This window comes from Salarias fasciatus (genome assembly GCF_902148845.1).
Source record: "Salarias fasciatus chromosome 7 unlocalized genomic scaffold, fSalaFa1.1 super_scaffold_4, whole genome shotgun sequence".
NCBI classification, from domain to species: Eukaryota; Metazoa; Chordata; class Actinopteri; order Blenniiformes; family Blenniidae; genus Salarias; species Salarias fasciatus.
This window is the reverse complement of record NW_021941229.1, coordinates 23,381,466-23,396,445: the sequence shown is the minus strand read 5'-3', so window position 1 is coordinate 23,396,445 and position 14,980 is coordinate 23,381,466. Positions and strand designations below refer to the sequence as shown.

At 45.2% G+C, this 14,980-nt stretch overlaps 3 protein-coding genes across 4 annotated transcripts in view; 2 read left to right on the top strand and 1 right to left on the bottom strand.

The window, feature by feature from the left end:
- The first annotated feature begins 304 nt into the window (after window positions 1-304).
- LOC115382656 (dolichol kinase-like) lies at window positions 305-5,945 on the top strand. The gene is made up of 2 exons (XM_030084483.1): window positions 305-412; window positions 1,877-5,945. Exon 2 carries the CDS (start codon window positions 2,027-2,029, stop codon window positions 3,596-3,598), a length of 1,572 nt encoding a protein of 523 aa, XP_029940343.1. The 5' UTR covers window positions 305-412; window positions 1,877-2,026; the 3' UTR covers window positions 3,599-5,945.
- A 33-nt stretch (window positions 5,946-5,978) lies between these two features.
- LOC115383023 (phytanoyl-CoA dioxygenase domain-containing protein 1-like) lies at window positions 5,979-10,889 on the bottom strand. Of its 2 annotated transcripts, XM_030085025.1 has the most exons (12): window positions 10,715-10,889; window positions 9,654-9,812; window positions 9,518-9,523; window positions 9,197-9,272; window positions 9,078-9,125; window positions 8,924-8,979; window positions 8,782-8,844; window positions 8,687-8,708; window positions 7,501-7,629; window positions 7,302-7,418; window positions 6,353-6,479; window positions 5,979-6,224 (listed from the first exon to the last, which is right to left on the bottom strand). In XM_030085025.1, the coding sequence occupies exons 1-12, from the start codon at window positions 10,745-10,747 to the stop codon at window positions 6,176-6,178; spliced, it is 885 nt and encodes a 294-aa protein (XP_029940885.1). In that variant the 5' UTR covers window positions 10,748-10,889; the 3' UTR covers window positions 5,979-6,175. The 2 variants fall into 2 exon arrangements, with proteins under 2 accessions (XP_029940885.1, XP_029940886.1); XM_030085026.1 differs by lacking the exon at window positions 9,518-9,523.
- Window positions 10,890-12,174: 1,285 nt separating this feature from the next.
- The window catches only part of LOC115383112 (DNL-type zinc finger protein-like), a 34,826-nt gene continuing 32,020 nt past the window's right edge, over window positions 12,175-14,980 (top strand). Inside the window, exons 1-4 of the mRNA XM_030085169.1 lie at window positions 12,175-12,351; window positions 12,716-12,868; window positions 13,018-13,176; window positions 13,669-13,764. Coding sequence (XP_029941029.1) covers window positions 12,794-12,868; window positions 13,018-13,176; window positions 13,669-13,764 — 330 coding nt within the window. The 5' untranslated portion in view covers window positions 12,175-12,351; window positions 12,716-12,793. The remainder of the gene's footprint in view (window positions 12,352-12,715; window positions 12,869-13,017; window positions 13,177-13,668; window positions 13,765-14,980) is intronic.

Sequence of the window (14,980 nt, the reverse complement as noted above, 5' to 3'; positions counted from 1 at the left end):
TTTTTGCTGTTTATTCTGACGTTAACGTCACAAATCTAGGAATAGAATCTGAATACATTTCTTAAAACATTATTATTATTTTTCATCCAAACGTAATACCATATATCAAAACGTTTTTAGTTTTATTTTAGTTTTAATCATTTCATAGAAATAGAAATATAAACGTGTGTATAAATGTGCAGTGCTCAGTAAAACTAGAATCCTAATCCTAAACGCAGTGTATTATTCCAATGAAAAGAGAGAAAGAAAGAAATCTCGCGCCTTTAAGAGATATTTTTACGCGTGCACCACGTGACCCGGCTGTCAAACATGGCCCCCTCCTTCTGGGTGTGAGGAGCGACAGCTGCTGACAAAGGAGACAGAGCTGTCCACACGGGACTGGCGGCGCCTCTGGGTCCAGATCACCGATGTGGTAGGTTCTCCGGCCTCCGCCCGCCCGGGTCCCGCCTCCCTCCGGCCGGCCGCGCGTGCTGCTGAGCCGGCGGACTCAGCCGGATCCCCCCGGTTAGCTCGATGCTGTCCGAGGTTGCAGCATCCTTGTAGTTGTGCTCCAGGGAGGGTTAGCAGCTCCTCACTGGACCCGGACCCGATCAGATCAGGTCGTAGCTGGAGACTTGACGGCTTCCTGGATGATAAACCGAGTCCCGCACAGCTGATCCGGGCCACAGCTTTAAAACCTGGGTTCATGTGAGCTCAGACAGTGGAGGGGAATTTCACACAGACTGCAGAGAGGCCATGGTTCATGACAGAGGGGAGATAAAGAAGGACCAAGGTCCAGACTGAGGACGGATCAGCAAGAAGTGGCTCCAGCAGTGGAAAAGAATCCGTCTCTGATTCACAGTTTACTACAACCCAAAATCCTCAGCGTGTAAAGTCTTGATCCGAGCAGGATGCAGTCATAAAATGTCTCATAAAGTCATATTTTATTCACCGAGCCACACACCAGATGTCGAAATCCAGATATTTCATCAACCGATGGCAAATATTTGAGCTTTGATTGCAGCGAAGCCCGTCACGTTAGTTGTAATAGGACTTTCTTTCTATCTGTGAAATAGAAAGCAGTGAGCCGTGCACGCCTGGGAAGTGACAGGAGACATTTCTAGTGTTTTAGGAGAAAGAGTTTAACCCATCTGTCTGATTACTTCTCAAAAGTCCTGGATCACCTTTTCTTACGGTGGAGTTTATGTTGATGGATTGGTATTTATCAGAAATATCAAGTTCTCCGAATTAAAAAAAAACAAGTTTTCTGTAGAAATATTCATGTTCAAACAATAAAATTCAGAAAAAAAATGTAAAGAATTATTACTAGTCACAATTATGTCTTTCTGAATGTTTAACAACATGTTCAAACAGGGTAGAAAAACTTCACCACTTTCTTTTCGCTTTATGCTGAAGAAAGAAACCATCTCCTCTTCACTAAACTTAGAATGAGAGAAAAGCCTCTCAGTTTTCAGCATTAGATCACCGTCATCTCTGGTTATTTTTCCTTTTCAGATTGATTAGATGGGGATGAACTCAGAAGGCGTCATGTGAAACCCTTGAGGCGTCGTCAGGAGCCTCCAGAAGCCTTTTAATGACAAGATGTTTTCCCATTTCTGGTCCTGAAGAACAGACCAGTAGAGATAAAAACTTTCACTTTTGTTCTATGTGTTTCTTTTTTTTGTATCAAATAGTGGCAGATTGTGTTCTTGGACAAACTGCTTTAACATTTAAACCTTCAAAGTGGGAGGATTTTCTATGACTATGTACATGGTTTACATATAAATTGAATCTTAAAAAACCTGGTAATGTATATTTGCATGATTAAATGTTTTTATAGCTGCGTAGTTCAGGCCGTGCAGCAGTAGTTTGATTTCTGATTCCTCTCCTGTTCCAGACTCCCACAGCGACGGGAAAACTACCTGCCAAACCATGAAGTGTGCCAGAAGGACAAACTGACAGAAGAAGGCCTTCACTGCAGCGGACCATCTGTTCAGATCCAGTCCCCCCCCTCCTCCTCCCCCCCGTTAACCCCCGCCCCGCCGCCATGCACATCAACCCGGTGCTGGTGGAGTCCGCCGTGGTGCTGGCCGTGGTGCTCTGCGTCCACATGGTGGTCTGGAACCAGCACTCCTGGTGCAGCATCGCCCTCATCATCCAGGCCTTCTACGTGCAGCACAAGTGGGACCGTCTGCTGCGGTCGGGCGGCGCCGTGTTCCAGTTCCGCCCGGCGGCGAACAGCGGCATCGTCCCGGCCTCCATGGTGATGCCGCTGCTGGGCCTGGCGCTGAGGGAGAAGTGCTCCGCCTCGGGGAACGTCTACTTCGAGCGCTTCTCCATGGTGGTGACCATCACCGGCATGATGCTGGCGCTGTTCCTGTCGCTCATCGCGCTGGGCATCACCAGGCCGGTGCCCACCAACACCTGCGTCATCGCGGGAATGGCGGGCAGCGCCATCCTCTACACCACCAAGCAGACGCTGACGGTGTCGGAGGTCATCGAGGTGCTGGAGGTGCTGCTGATCTTCGTGTACCTCAGCCTGATCGTGCTCTACCTGCTGCCCCGCTGCTTCACGCCCGGCGAGGCGCTGCTCATCGTGGGCGGGATCAGCTTCATCGTGAACCAGCTCATCAAGCGCTCCCTCAACCTGGCGGAGGTGAAGGGCGACCCGGTGAACTACTTCCTGCCCGTGGTGGTGGTGGGCTCGCTGCTGCTGGGGGTCTTCTTCGCGCTGCTCTTCTGCTTCATGGAGTCGGAGACGTGGGTGTCCTCGCTCTTCTTCCACATGATGACGGCCGTCCTGGCGCTGGGGATCCTCATGCCGTGGCTCTCGCTGTTCATCGGCCGCCACCCGCTCATGTGGCTGCTGGACTTCGTCACGCTCAGCGACACCCGGCTGTGCCTGCTGGCCTACTGGGTGCTCCTGGCCGTCGTGGCCACGTGCGTGGTGCTCCACCAGAACTACCAGCGCCAGGCGGGGTCCAAGAAGCACCAGGCCTCCACCGTCGTCCGCAAGTACTTCCACCTGATCGTCGTGGCCACGTACGTCCCGGGGCTGATCTACGACAAGCAGCTGCTCCACGTGGCGTCGGTGGGCTGCCTGGCCGTCTTCCTGTTCCTGGAGTACGTGCGCTACTTCAGGATCCGGCCGCTGGGCCAGCTGCTCCGGCAGCTGCTCACGCTGTTCCTGGACGAGCGAGACTCGGGGCCGCTCATCCTCACCCATGTCTACCTGCTGCTGGGCATGTCGCTGCCCATCTGGCTGTTTCCCGGGCCCTGCGCCCCCAGGGGCGTCCTGTCCGGCGCCGGCGGCCTGGTGCCGTACGCCGGCGTGCTCGCCGTGGGCGTGGGGGACACCGTGGCCTCCGTGTTCGGCAGCACCATGGGGGAGATCCGCTGGCCCGGCACCAAGAAGACGATGGAGGGGACGGCCACGTCGGTGTTCGCTCAGATCATCGCCGTGGCCGTGTTCCTCATCTTCGACGGGAGCATCAATCTGAACTCCACCTACTCGTGGATCGTGGGCTCCATCACCCTGGTGGCCCTGCTGGAGGCCTACACCTCCCAGATAGACAACCTCCTGCTCCCGCTCTACCTCTTCATCCTGCTGTTGCTTTGAAAGCCGTCCTGCGGTCGGCCTCGTCTGAGAGGGAGAAGAGCAAAGAATGCAGCTGGAAAACAATACGACAGCAGAGTTATCAGAGGAATCGACTCATCAGCACGAGATGGTACGACTCCAGAGCTGAAACTTCCATAGTCAGAAATAAATAAATGGGTCAGTAAATGCACCAACAAGATTCTTTTAGAGCGTGTGTTCAGTTGATGAAAAGTGACTTCAGTTCTATGCAGTCTGAGCATGCGTTGGGTTTTAGATCAACAGCCTCTGGATTTCCCCGACGGAGTGAATGTGAGTCTGTGTGACCGGTAGTGGACCGGTAGTCTCCCTCCACCCGCCGTCAGTCCCGACTCCAGCGCCCTGCGACGCCGAGGGGGACACAGCGGTGGAGGAGATGGATGGACTCGTCTGCATGGGCTGCAGGTTTCCTGCTTTCCTCCCACGGTCCAGCTAACATGCGTTCGAGGTTATCCTGTGATTCTGAACTGGCTTGTAGGTGTGAATGTGAGTGTGTGTGTGTGTGTGTGTGTGTGTGTGTGTGGGTCGGGCCAGAAGCTGGCTCCATGTATGGATCGCTGATTTACAGAGGTAAACCCTTTAGAGCAAGAAAATGCACTGAAATATATGTGAGTAGAGAAGAACACAAAATGCAAACATTTCACTCAACTGATTTTGCTTTTGGTGGATTTAATGAGTCGGTATCGAAGCCGTTGGTTTACTTTTGATTATGGTGGTTTGACAGTTTCTCCATGCAGGGTGACTGAAATCTGCTCCTGACTTGGCAGCAGGCTCGGCGTCAGAGTCCGTTTTCTCCAGAGCCGTTTCAGTATTGTGGAAGAAATTTGAGGAAGAGTTGCTAAATATTCCCGGCGGCTGCAGCGGTGTTGGCTTTCCGCCACGACTTGACCCCGAAATAGTGGACCGCCGACGCCGACCGCTCCTGAATTATGCAACGGGAGACTCAGTTTAGCAAAGTGGAAAACAAACGTCTGTTTAAATTCTTATGATTTTTGATCTCCTGTCCTTTATTTCCCCCCAGACGGATCCGACTTGCCTTTGCATTGCCTTTGAAGAACATTATTTAAACCTAACTTATTGACCTGTACATATCTCTGGATCTCCGTTCTTAGGCTTTGATTTTTGCCCCCCCCCCGCCCCGATGGCAATACGAAGGACTTCTTGCTGAAAATGTTTGCCTTAAGGAGTGTATTTTCTATCGCACACTGATGCAGAAGCTGTAGAGGATGAAGAGCGCCGCAGCCCCTCTCAGCCCGGCTGAAACTCGCTCTGCTCCTGCATGACACTGAAATCCAGTACTGTAACATGTCTGCAGGTATTCTGCAGTCTATTTTTCTTGGATGAATCGATTTTGTTCAGGACTTCCATGGTTTGAAGGGACCCCATAAAGGATTAACGAAATGGATCCATTTCTTAGAGCCTCCGATCCGAACCAGGTTTTTACACTCTCGATGCTCTTTGAGTCGTTTCGAAACACAGACTCCTTTTTTTTTGTGCAAAATCTTCAGTAACCTAAAATTATTTGTATGCTTTCTACAAAAAGCCTCAGATCATAAGAATGCTTTAGGTTTTTATCTTATTGTTCTCTCTGTTTGTAAAATCGTTTTTGGTGATTTTTTTTTTTTTTTTTATGTTGTGATTTTGTTTCTTCCGCGCATGACTCTGAAAGTATGTTATTTTCCCATCTTCCTTTGATTTAAAGAAAGAAAATGTGACACTGCATGTTGAGTGCACCGGTGAAGAGAAAGTTAGATATAACTGATATTTTCAGATTTAGCAATTGGATGGAAACACGCCAAACACAGAAGTTCTGTTCCAAAGAAGTGTGGATGCTGTTGAATGTAAATTCAGATGAAATGCGACGGTCAGCAAAACGCAAGAGTCCGACACGTTGAAGTAAAAAGGTTAGAGAAGCAGATACATCGAAGTTCCAAGGTTCCAATCCCATAAATGAATTCCCCCAGTTGGATTAATAAAGTGTGATCAGTTAACTTGCACACATATAAGCTTCTCAGTTGTTCTCTATGTGAAATTGGAAGATAACATCGCGTTCTGTTTCTATTTAACGAAGCGTCCTCACTGAATGAGCCCAGACTGTTTCTGTGCCGCCGTGTTTTCACTCCCGGTTCCCCGAGCGTCGAACCCATAAACCAGCCCCGTCGTTTCTCCACTCGATTTTGTCTTAATATGAACAGAAATGCTCACTGTTGACTGTAAAAATAGAAAACGTCTCATCTGAACTCAAATTAGAAAAACAAAACACCGTGGAAACCCCAGTAGAGCTGATCGGTGTCACTGTTGATGGAGACTTGCTGAATAACGGTGGATCTAAATGTCAGTTTGGTGTCAATGAGAAGTCAGTCAATAAAGTGAAAAATGTTTATTTGAATCCAGTTTTTGGTCTTGTTTTAAAAACACATCTGTTAAAAATGGAAGTCGTACTAAACCAGGCTGAACTGGTCTCCGTGGAGGTCAGAGGAATGTTGGATATTTTAAAAGTTGCAGGTTTTCTACAGTCGCCGAAACTCGAGATCCTTCTTTAGGGGTTAAAACACACGTCCTTCATTTAGTGTAGAGAGGCGGGAAGGGGAGCTCCTCCGACGGCTGCAGCCTTCAGAGATGAAACAGACGGTAGATCTCATTTTGGTTGGTTTTCCCAACATTCAATGTTCCAAACAGTCTTAGAGTCAGCCTGCCTGAAGGAGTGAATGTCAGAGTGTCAGAAACTTCTCCTCTCACCAGTTGTCGGCGCTCCAGCGGGTGTCCTGAGCCTCCATCAGGTGGAAGGTGTAGACGTGGCGCGAGTCGTCCGACGTGTTGACGGCGCTGCGATGTACCACCTCCCCGTGGATGAGGACGACCCCGCCTGAACACACACACACACACACACACACACACACACACACACAGCTGTCAATGAGCGGCTGATTCGCCGGATTTAATCAGCAGTTTCAGGTCGATTTCTCACATTTCGTGACCTAAAACTGAATGAGGGAGTTCATCAGATCAGTTTAACAAAATTTTGGTGGAGCGTGTGTCTAGTGACGAGTCAAATCAGACTGATAAAAGCAACTGTTTTAAAGGTCTTCTGCTCTTTAACTTCATTTCCCTCTTTTTAATGTTCACTTTTCAACTTTTTCTGACAAATGCTTTTACAGTTAATTTTGGTTTCTTGTTCTTACTTTGTGTAAAAGAGGTGCCAAATGAAGGTTTTCTTTCTCATGATATAATCTAATAATGTCTGACTGCAATTAAACATCTCACAATGAGTTTATTCAATTTCATATTTGTTCTATATATAGAAATCGGTTGGGAGGAGGGAGATATGGGAGTAAACCAGATCAATTCAAGGGGGAAAAAGTGACATGATCTGAAGGAAAGTCTAAAAAACAAGTCTGTTATCAAGCGTTTTAGTTCGAGTTGCTCCAGAGCCGAGTGGCCCTGATGTCTTCAGTGTTTAATCTTCAACTGTGGCAGCAACCCGACGATCAAAGTCTGCAGCCAGCCTGATACAGGATCAATATTTCAGTAACTGTGACGTGTAAAAGCTTAAAAAAAAATCAATTGATGTCTTCTTAAAACCCATAAAAAGCTTGATATTTGCTTCAGAAAAGGAAAGAAAGTGAGTATAAATTTTAAAATAGCTGAAGAAAATGAGCAGAACAACATTAAACTTGCGGGAAATCACCTTTCTTAACCGGCACAGCCACGAACTTGTCCTCGTCGTACTGCTGCTCTCGGCCCACGAAGTCCGTCAGGGGAAGAGTCCCTTTGTGCGTCCGAACCATCCGCCGGGTGATTCCACCTGTAGAAGGAGAGCGAGACGCCGCCGCCCGGTCACTACGGCGTGCCGGCGCGGCGCCGATCGCTGACGGAGCCGATCCTACTGTTGTGCGATCCGGGGATGAACCACAGGCAGCCGTTGTTGACGGTGGCGTCTTCCAGAGCGATCCACAGGCCCATGACTCTGCCCAGAGGCTCTGTGTACAGGAAGGTGGCGTCTTGGTGCGGCGTCACTGAAACACACAGCAGAGGAAATAAAGGCCTCTCCTGGGTGCTGACAACAGGTTTTTATAAAGCTGAAGCTTCGCTTTGAGAACAGAATTGAGTAATTTTCCATTTCTATTGGAAATATTACAAAAAAAATGCAGCTGCAAAGACCCCTTCTCTCAAATCCATGAGGTTTACAACATATAAAGTTTATTACTGAACTCAAGAAATAAGTTTAAAATGTAAAACACAACAGTTTTCATAATATGACTTCAAACATCTGGAGAGTAGATGACGTCCTGAATACATGCAAAACTTAACAAGTGATTTTGAACCCAAGAAAGCAGTAATTCATTAAAAGTATAAAGTAAAATCACAATCTAAACAGCCTGGAAACCTTCAATATTTACAGGAATCTATCATTGAATCATCTCCTTAGCTTTTTATTGTAATGTACTGACGTCTGTTGGGCAGTGTGGTGGAAAAGCTTTATGGATTAATGCATCACTGGAGCTACTTCTACCAGGAACTACCGTGCAATTACAACTGTGGATTATTGAGGTGTTTTAACTGTGAATATAAACACATTACGACTAATTCATGAGTGACTGTAATCAACTTGTGAGTAACTGACTCCTGTGATGAAGCTTCAATAATATTGTTCCAGTTTACTGAAGTTCAGTTAGTTTGTTCATTTTGTCACCAAGCTGAAAGTAAACATTATTTATTATTATTATTATTATTAGAAAACAAGTCACACAGCTGTTCCTACAGGAGTTACCTTTTATTTCCTTTGTATCTACAGTCACTAGTTAAGTAAATCTTCTAATTTCTAAAAACATTTCTTATATTTATTCCAATATGTCAACATTAAAATATTTTGGTATAAGTTATCATGAAGGAATAATAAGTCACTTCAGGGAAAGAATTTCGAGCTAGAGGAAGAAAAAGAATGTTTTTGAAACAGTTTTGTTTTACTGTTAGGTTTGAGTGTAACTGAAGAAAGATTTCTTTTATAATGTAATTTTATTATTACGATTTTAAGTAAAAATGTGAACAGAAAAGGCAGCCATGTTTTCTCACCTTCACCACCAATTCCTGGTTGCTGGAAAAAAAAAGTGAATTCATTTAGTTTACATTTCAAACTCAAATAAAAAGCGCAGAGTGGAGGCTTTTACCTTGAAGATGTACATGCCTTGCAGAACGACGGGACTCACCAGGCCCAGTTTCTTAGCTATTCCCTTTGACACAGACGACGCAGGTGTTAAATTACTCTGTGATGAGAGCCCTTCTTCCTGCTTCATCCTGCCGCAAACTCACCTGAACTTTGGGTGAATGTGTCACCTTCTTGTACAAGGGTTCGTAGGCATGTAGCGCTTATGGAAAAAAAAAAAAAAAAAAAAAAAAATCCAGTTATTGGAAGATTTAGAGGAGAATTTTTAACGGACTGTTGTTGAATTTCTGGGGATCTCACCATGTCCAATTTTGTTAATAGATCGCTGCTTTGGAACGATGAATTCACCTGGAAGAAAACACAGGTTTTAATAAACACACACGCAGAAAACTCGCTGACAGGACAGGCTGCGGGTTCACCTTTGTCGTCGAACACTCCCTTCTCGAAGAAGAAGCGGATCTTATCTCCGCTGGTGATGAAGTAGTCGGCGTTTCCCTGCAGGTCAGAGAGGTTACGTTACACCAGAGGAGGAGACGCTTAAACGCTCACGACACCGTTCACACGAGACGGGAGAGCCATCAGCCATAACATTATGACCACACGGTCATGTGACACTGTCTTTCTGTCAGAACTGCCACTAAAACCCTTCAAGCTAAGTTTGAGTTTGAGTGTAGGAGACTCAGCTTCCCACCTCATAAAGGTCATAATGTTTTGGCTGATCAGAGTATCTTCAGTCTTACCTGCATCTTTTTTTTTTTTTTTTTAAATAAAGTGTTGAGTTACGGAAAGCATGTGGGAGAAAAGCAGTGGCAGTGTTACGGCTGTTCTGGTCGGCCCGGGTGGGGCCAGGTGGGGTCGAGAGGGGTCAGGGGTCACCTGTTCCTTCAGCTGCTCGTCGTGGTCGGTGGAGAAGGTGATGCGGCAGTGGTCGGGCACGTCCATCTCGTCCACGATCTCCGCCATCCGCTGCCTGAGCTGGTCGCACTCCTGAGGGCTGAGCAGCCCGTCCATCACCACGAAGCCGTCCCGCCGGTACTGAGGAGACGGAGGAGACGCTGTATTTTAACTGCTGTGATTTGTTTAAAACACTAAAAATTCAAGCATTTCCCAAAAGCATAAGGAAAAATGTAAGTGAATAAACACTAAACTTACCAAACCTTCACTTAATCTCACTATTTATGGCTTCACAATCCCTTTGAAACTAATAATTTTCTCACTGGATTTCTGTAAAAACGTGTGTAATCTCATTTGGATATTTCAGTGAATCACAACGTGGTGCTACATTAAATGCAACTGGCTGGAGGTCTGCAACCTTTACAACCAAAACACCAAACATTAGCAGTGAATCGAGCTGTTTCAACTCCAACCTGAGTCCCTCCTGAAGTACAAAAGCTCTTAAAGTTTGCAGGTTTTCTTTATTTTAAGCGTTTCTGCTCTAAGTTGCTTTGAAAATATGATAGAGCATAAGGTTGTCTCATTACTCAATAACAAATAATGCAGGATTTCAACACTGCTTTTTAAACATTAAACACATTCTTGGAACAGCTGCATTGCACAATCTGCTGGAATTGAAGTTCCGTTTTCCTGTGTACTCTAACATGTCCTTCAATCACTTCGTTAAACACTCTTTCATTCATGAGAATAGAAGAGTGTTCCTTGCATAAACATATACGCTGAAAGAGTAAAGAGAGTTTTAGACTTTGGTTTGCACAGCAGAGTGAAGAGGACATTCTGTCTGCAGCATGTTATGTAATCAGGTCCAGATAAACAGCTTTCGCAGGAAAAGACAAAAAAAAAGCAAAACATGGGAGTGATTTTTAAAACATACAAACACACACTATCCCTGCACACAGGGTGCAGGAGGCAGGATTTGCAGTGTGAGTGAAGCACATGGCTGCAGCCTGCAGGATCCGCCGTTACTTCGCCTTAATCCTCACCTTCTCCACATCTCGATCTGTCATGAAGTCCATCCTGGTGTGTGTGCGGCGGAGGGGAGCTCAGTTCACGGGACACACACGGCGGTGTGTGTGTGGCGCTTCACCTGCTGATTTCCGACCATGTGACGACGAGTCCGAACCGATTCCAGCGGAACCGAACAGGAGCGGCGGCGGCGGCGGCGGCGGCGGCGGTAAGAGGATTTTAGACTTTAACTCTTTCATGACAACCTGTGGCTGAATGAATTGATGTAGTTTCACAGAATGGCCTGTAGGGGTCGCCCGATGCCAGTGATGTGAACAGTCAGGGTGAAGAACAGCGACCTCTGTCGGTCACTATGGAGAACTGCAACAATCAAGGAAGCAACATGATTATTCAGCTTTATAAACATGATTTACTTACTTTGAATTACACTGTAAAACCTAACAGCACATCTTAATAAAAGAAATAAGTTCACATAACCCAATAATCAAGAAAAGTTGAAGTTACTCATTGTGATGAATCCATTGCAACTCAAAAGTGAATTGTTTTAGAAATAACTCAGTTATTTTAGGTGCACTTCAGTTTGTGAAGCATTTTGAGTTGTGCTGTTATAATTCAAGTTTGTTCTGCTGACTACTTTCGTTTAAGTTGATTTCAAAGCAGTACAAAAATGTTCACCACTTTTGCCATGCAAATTACAGTTTAAGATTTTTAATTGTTTCATTTCAGTTTCCAAGTATGCATCCACATAATTTTTTAATGATAAGTCAAAATGTAAACAATTTAAGTTTTAAGCCTCATAAAGAACAGTAAAAATGACATTCGTTGCTTGAAAAATATTTATTAAATGTGAAGCATACTCGCAAGCAGAACCGTCTCTATCTGCAGTAAACTATGGGAATCATAATCAAAGAGGGAACATTTTTGTAACTAATATGATTTCCGATAGAATTCGGTATCCAGTTTTGTGTTCCTTTACCATTACATCTGTAATGGGCCATTTTCACAGCTCCACTACTTCCTGAAATTAACTGTGCACATTCATTTCCTGTCTTGCATTATTGGCCAAAATGATTAATCCAGGTGTGTCTTGTTGCAGCAGTCTAAACCAGACACACCTGGATTAATCAGATTGGCCAATAATGTAAGACAGGAAATGAATGTGCACAGCTATTGTCAGGAAGTAGTGAAGCTGTGAAAATACCCCATTGGGGAAGTGGGACCCCCTAAAGTATCGCACTTAGGGCCCCCGGATTTCATAGGGCCGGCCCTGCTGGTCAGTTTCATTTATCAAATGACAAATTTCTTCATTTACTTTGCACTGTTGACAGGACAAGAATAGAAAACCGTGGACATGAAAATAAATAAATAAATAAATAAATAAATAAATAAATAAATAAATAAATAAATAAGTAAATAAATAAATAAATCGATTCAATTATGATTTCTATTCACTGAGCAAACTTTTTTGCATCCTGAATCCACATCCACACACCCTGAACGCACCACGGGCACGCGCCCTGACTACGTGACTGGTTGGCCAGTTTGAACCTGCAGCCTGTTCGAGGGAGGAAGTACCGGGAGCCTGCATCGCTGCCCGGCTGTTGTTGAGAATGTGTCTGACCCTGGACATACAAGAATTTGAAGATTTTGACAGGTAATATTGTTGTTTTATTTTATTATATTTCCCCCTGTCTGAACAGTTTATCGCACGTGCTGTAAGGCTAGAACTTGCTAATTAAGGGTCTAAACACTCCTTATCACCCTGTCAGGGTTCAGAGTTAATGTCAAAACGCTTTCTTGACTTTTGTAAGTTGACTGTGAGAATGTGTGTTTAGTTTACTTCTCATTATCTTAATAGCTGAGCAGCTAACACGTTAGCTGGGTAGCTAATATCTATGCTCCTGCTCAGTGATTAGAAATGTAGGTTACTACCTCGGCTTTAACAAAAAGTTCAATCGGTTGGCAATTGTGTTAACAGACACGAATCATGTTAGAATGTGAACTGTGTTTTTTTTCAGTGCGGTGAAAATACAGTCATTGAGGCACTACAGACTCTTTGGTGGCCAGTGTTTCAGCGTAACAGATGATGCTTCAAAATGGACCAAGTGCATTCAGCCCCTCCTGTCGGTGAACTCACAGACCAGCGGCCTGCTCTGTTTTGTGAAGCCCAGGTGAGTAACAGTTTGGAGAGGCCATGCTAAAATGTTAACACACTTGCTGCCAAATTTATTGAGATCGTGCTTGAACAGAACCTTGATGGTGTTAAATATGTCTATTTGTCTGACAAAATTCTTGTGTTGTACTTTTGTTTTCCATGCAGCTCTGCAGTGAATTCCATAGGATCACCAACCAAAAGTTACCATCTTCCCTCTTTGCTGAACTTGATGAATGTACACATCATCTACTGAAGCTCTACAAAAAGAAGACTGGACATTTCTTTGAGAAGATGAAAGAACTCCTGAGGGCATATGAAGGACAGGTACAGATATTTTATTGGCTGCTATTGGTGTTAAAGGTGCTGTAGGCAGGATTCCACATCTCTGCCATCTTGCTTAGGGTTACCTAAGCAAGATGGCGATTTGACCCATTTAAGATGGCGATTTGAAACCCAGCACAGCCAATCCTGTTCTGTTTTCTCTGACATCACGCCCTCACACAAGTTAAGCCCCTCCCACAAGAACATGCGACGAACGCCCCTCGACCAATCACGGTTAGAGCCTCATGGGCTCTTCTGATTGGTCAAAGATACCTGGAGCTGTCGAGATTCCTTTTCAGCTCAGAACAGAGACAGATGGAAACGCTGTGCCCTGGCGGTAGAGCAGTTATGCTACACTCCTAAAGGATTATCAATGGATACTCTAACATTTAATCCAAAGAAAACACAGAAAAATTAGCATTGACTAGCAAAATCCTGCCTACAGCACCTTTAATTTGAACAGTGGACCTGAACAGCCTTCATGCATCCTGACAGGACAAGGACAATGTCTGTGCCGCAAGAATGACAGTCCTGGCTGGCCTTCCGCTGTACTTGAAGGAGGATTCTTCAGACGTGTTCAAGACTTGCAAGGTATTTTTGGTTCTCCAGTTCCCATACCCACAGGACCAAACCCCTAAGGGCCACCACACACTACAGAATGATCGGGCCGAATTTCACCCCGATCTTCTCCTCCCGATCGAAGCCGACAGGGTCCGATTGTTGGAAGTATGCAAATAAGTTCGGGTCCGATCTTCATATAGTGTGCGGTGTGTTCTGAGAGATGTTTTCCGGTTGGAGCCCCTCGGGAGGCGTCGGAAGGGGAGATCGTAGATAATGAACATGTTTAATATTTCCCATCGCAAATCCTGTAGTGTGTGGTGCGCTCCGAGAGGCGCCGATCAGCTCCGAGTAGAGCTGTCCACACCCTCGGAATAAAGCTCCCTGATTGGGTGAATAGCTCCGCCTCACCAAGGTGCTGCTGCTTAAAAAAAATCCCCTTGCAGCTGTCAGGGCTGGAGACATGAATATATGTCTGTGAAATATATTCACTATATATGATAGTGAAACAGAAAAGCCAGAGCTCCTAAACTCAGCCTTGGAGAAAGTGATGGTTAATCCTGTCGCTCCTGGATGAACTGGATTTCCTCCATTCAGATCCAAACTCCGATCTAATATCTGCATCTCCGCCAGTCCTGCAACCCCAATGTTTTAATTAATCTCCGTTATTAACCATCACGGAAGAATGGGGAAGAAAATAAATAAATAAATAAAAATAACTTTCCGCTGACTCCGTGCCTTCAGAGAGCGGACTATAATGAAACTGACCTAATCAAAGCTCAACGTGTTTTTATTCTGGGGTAAACTATCAAATATGTGGACAAAAAGAATGATTTAAGATATTTGGTGATTTAAAAAAGTAGCTTTTATTAGACACCGACTGCTAATAACTTTATTCTACTGCTCCACTCGGGACTCAAAAAGTAAAAAAAACAAAACACACACACACAAATAGATTAGCTAATAAGCTGAATTACTATTAAATGTGGAGGGTAAATTATAATGAAATTATCTGAAACTGTTTCCCTCTTCTGTACTTCTGTACTGGAACATTTAAATTTCCTGGCAAGGTCCCGACAGTCCGTGCTCCGTGCGCACGGGGGGGTGGGGGGGGGGGGCTGCACTGAAGGAGCGATACTGATGTGAATGAATGAACTGAGGGAATGACTGAGTTCTCCGCTTATTATTGAAAGTGGAGATGAATGGAAACACAGCATTGAAGGGAAACAGCACAAAGTCACGTTGGACG

Coding starts and splice junctions, on each gene's coding strand:
- LOC115382656 (XM_030084483.1), top strand. CDS start 2,027: ATGCACATCAACCCGGTGCTGGTGGAGTCCGCCGTGGTGCTGGCCGTG.
- LOC115383023 (XM_030085025.1), bottom strand. CDS start 10,747: ATGGACTTCATGACAGATCGAGATGTGGAGAAG. Junction 6,480..7,301: donor GGCTGTGCCGGTTAAGAAAG/GTGATTTCCCGC, acceptor GTGTGTGTTCAG/GCGGGGTCGTCCTCATCCAC. Junction 6,225..6,352: donor CGCTGGAGCGCCGACAACTG/GTGAGAGGAGAA, acceptor TCATCTCTGAAG/GCTGCAGCCGTCGGAGGAGC.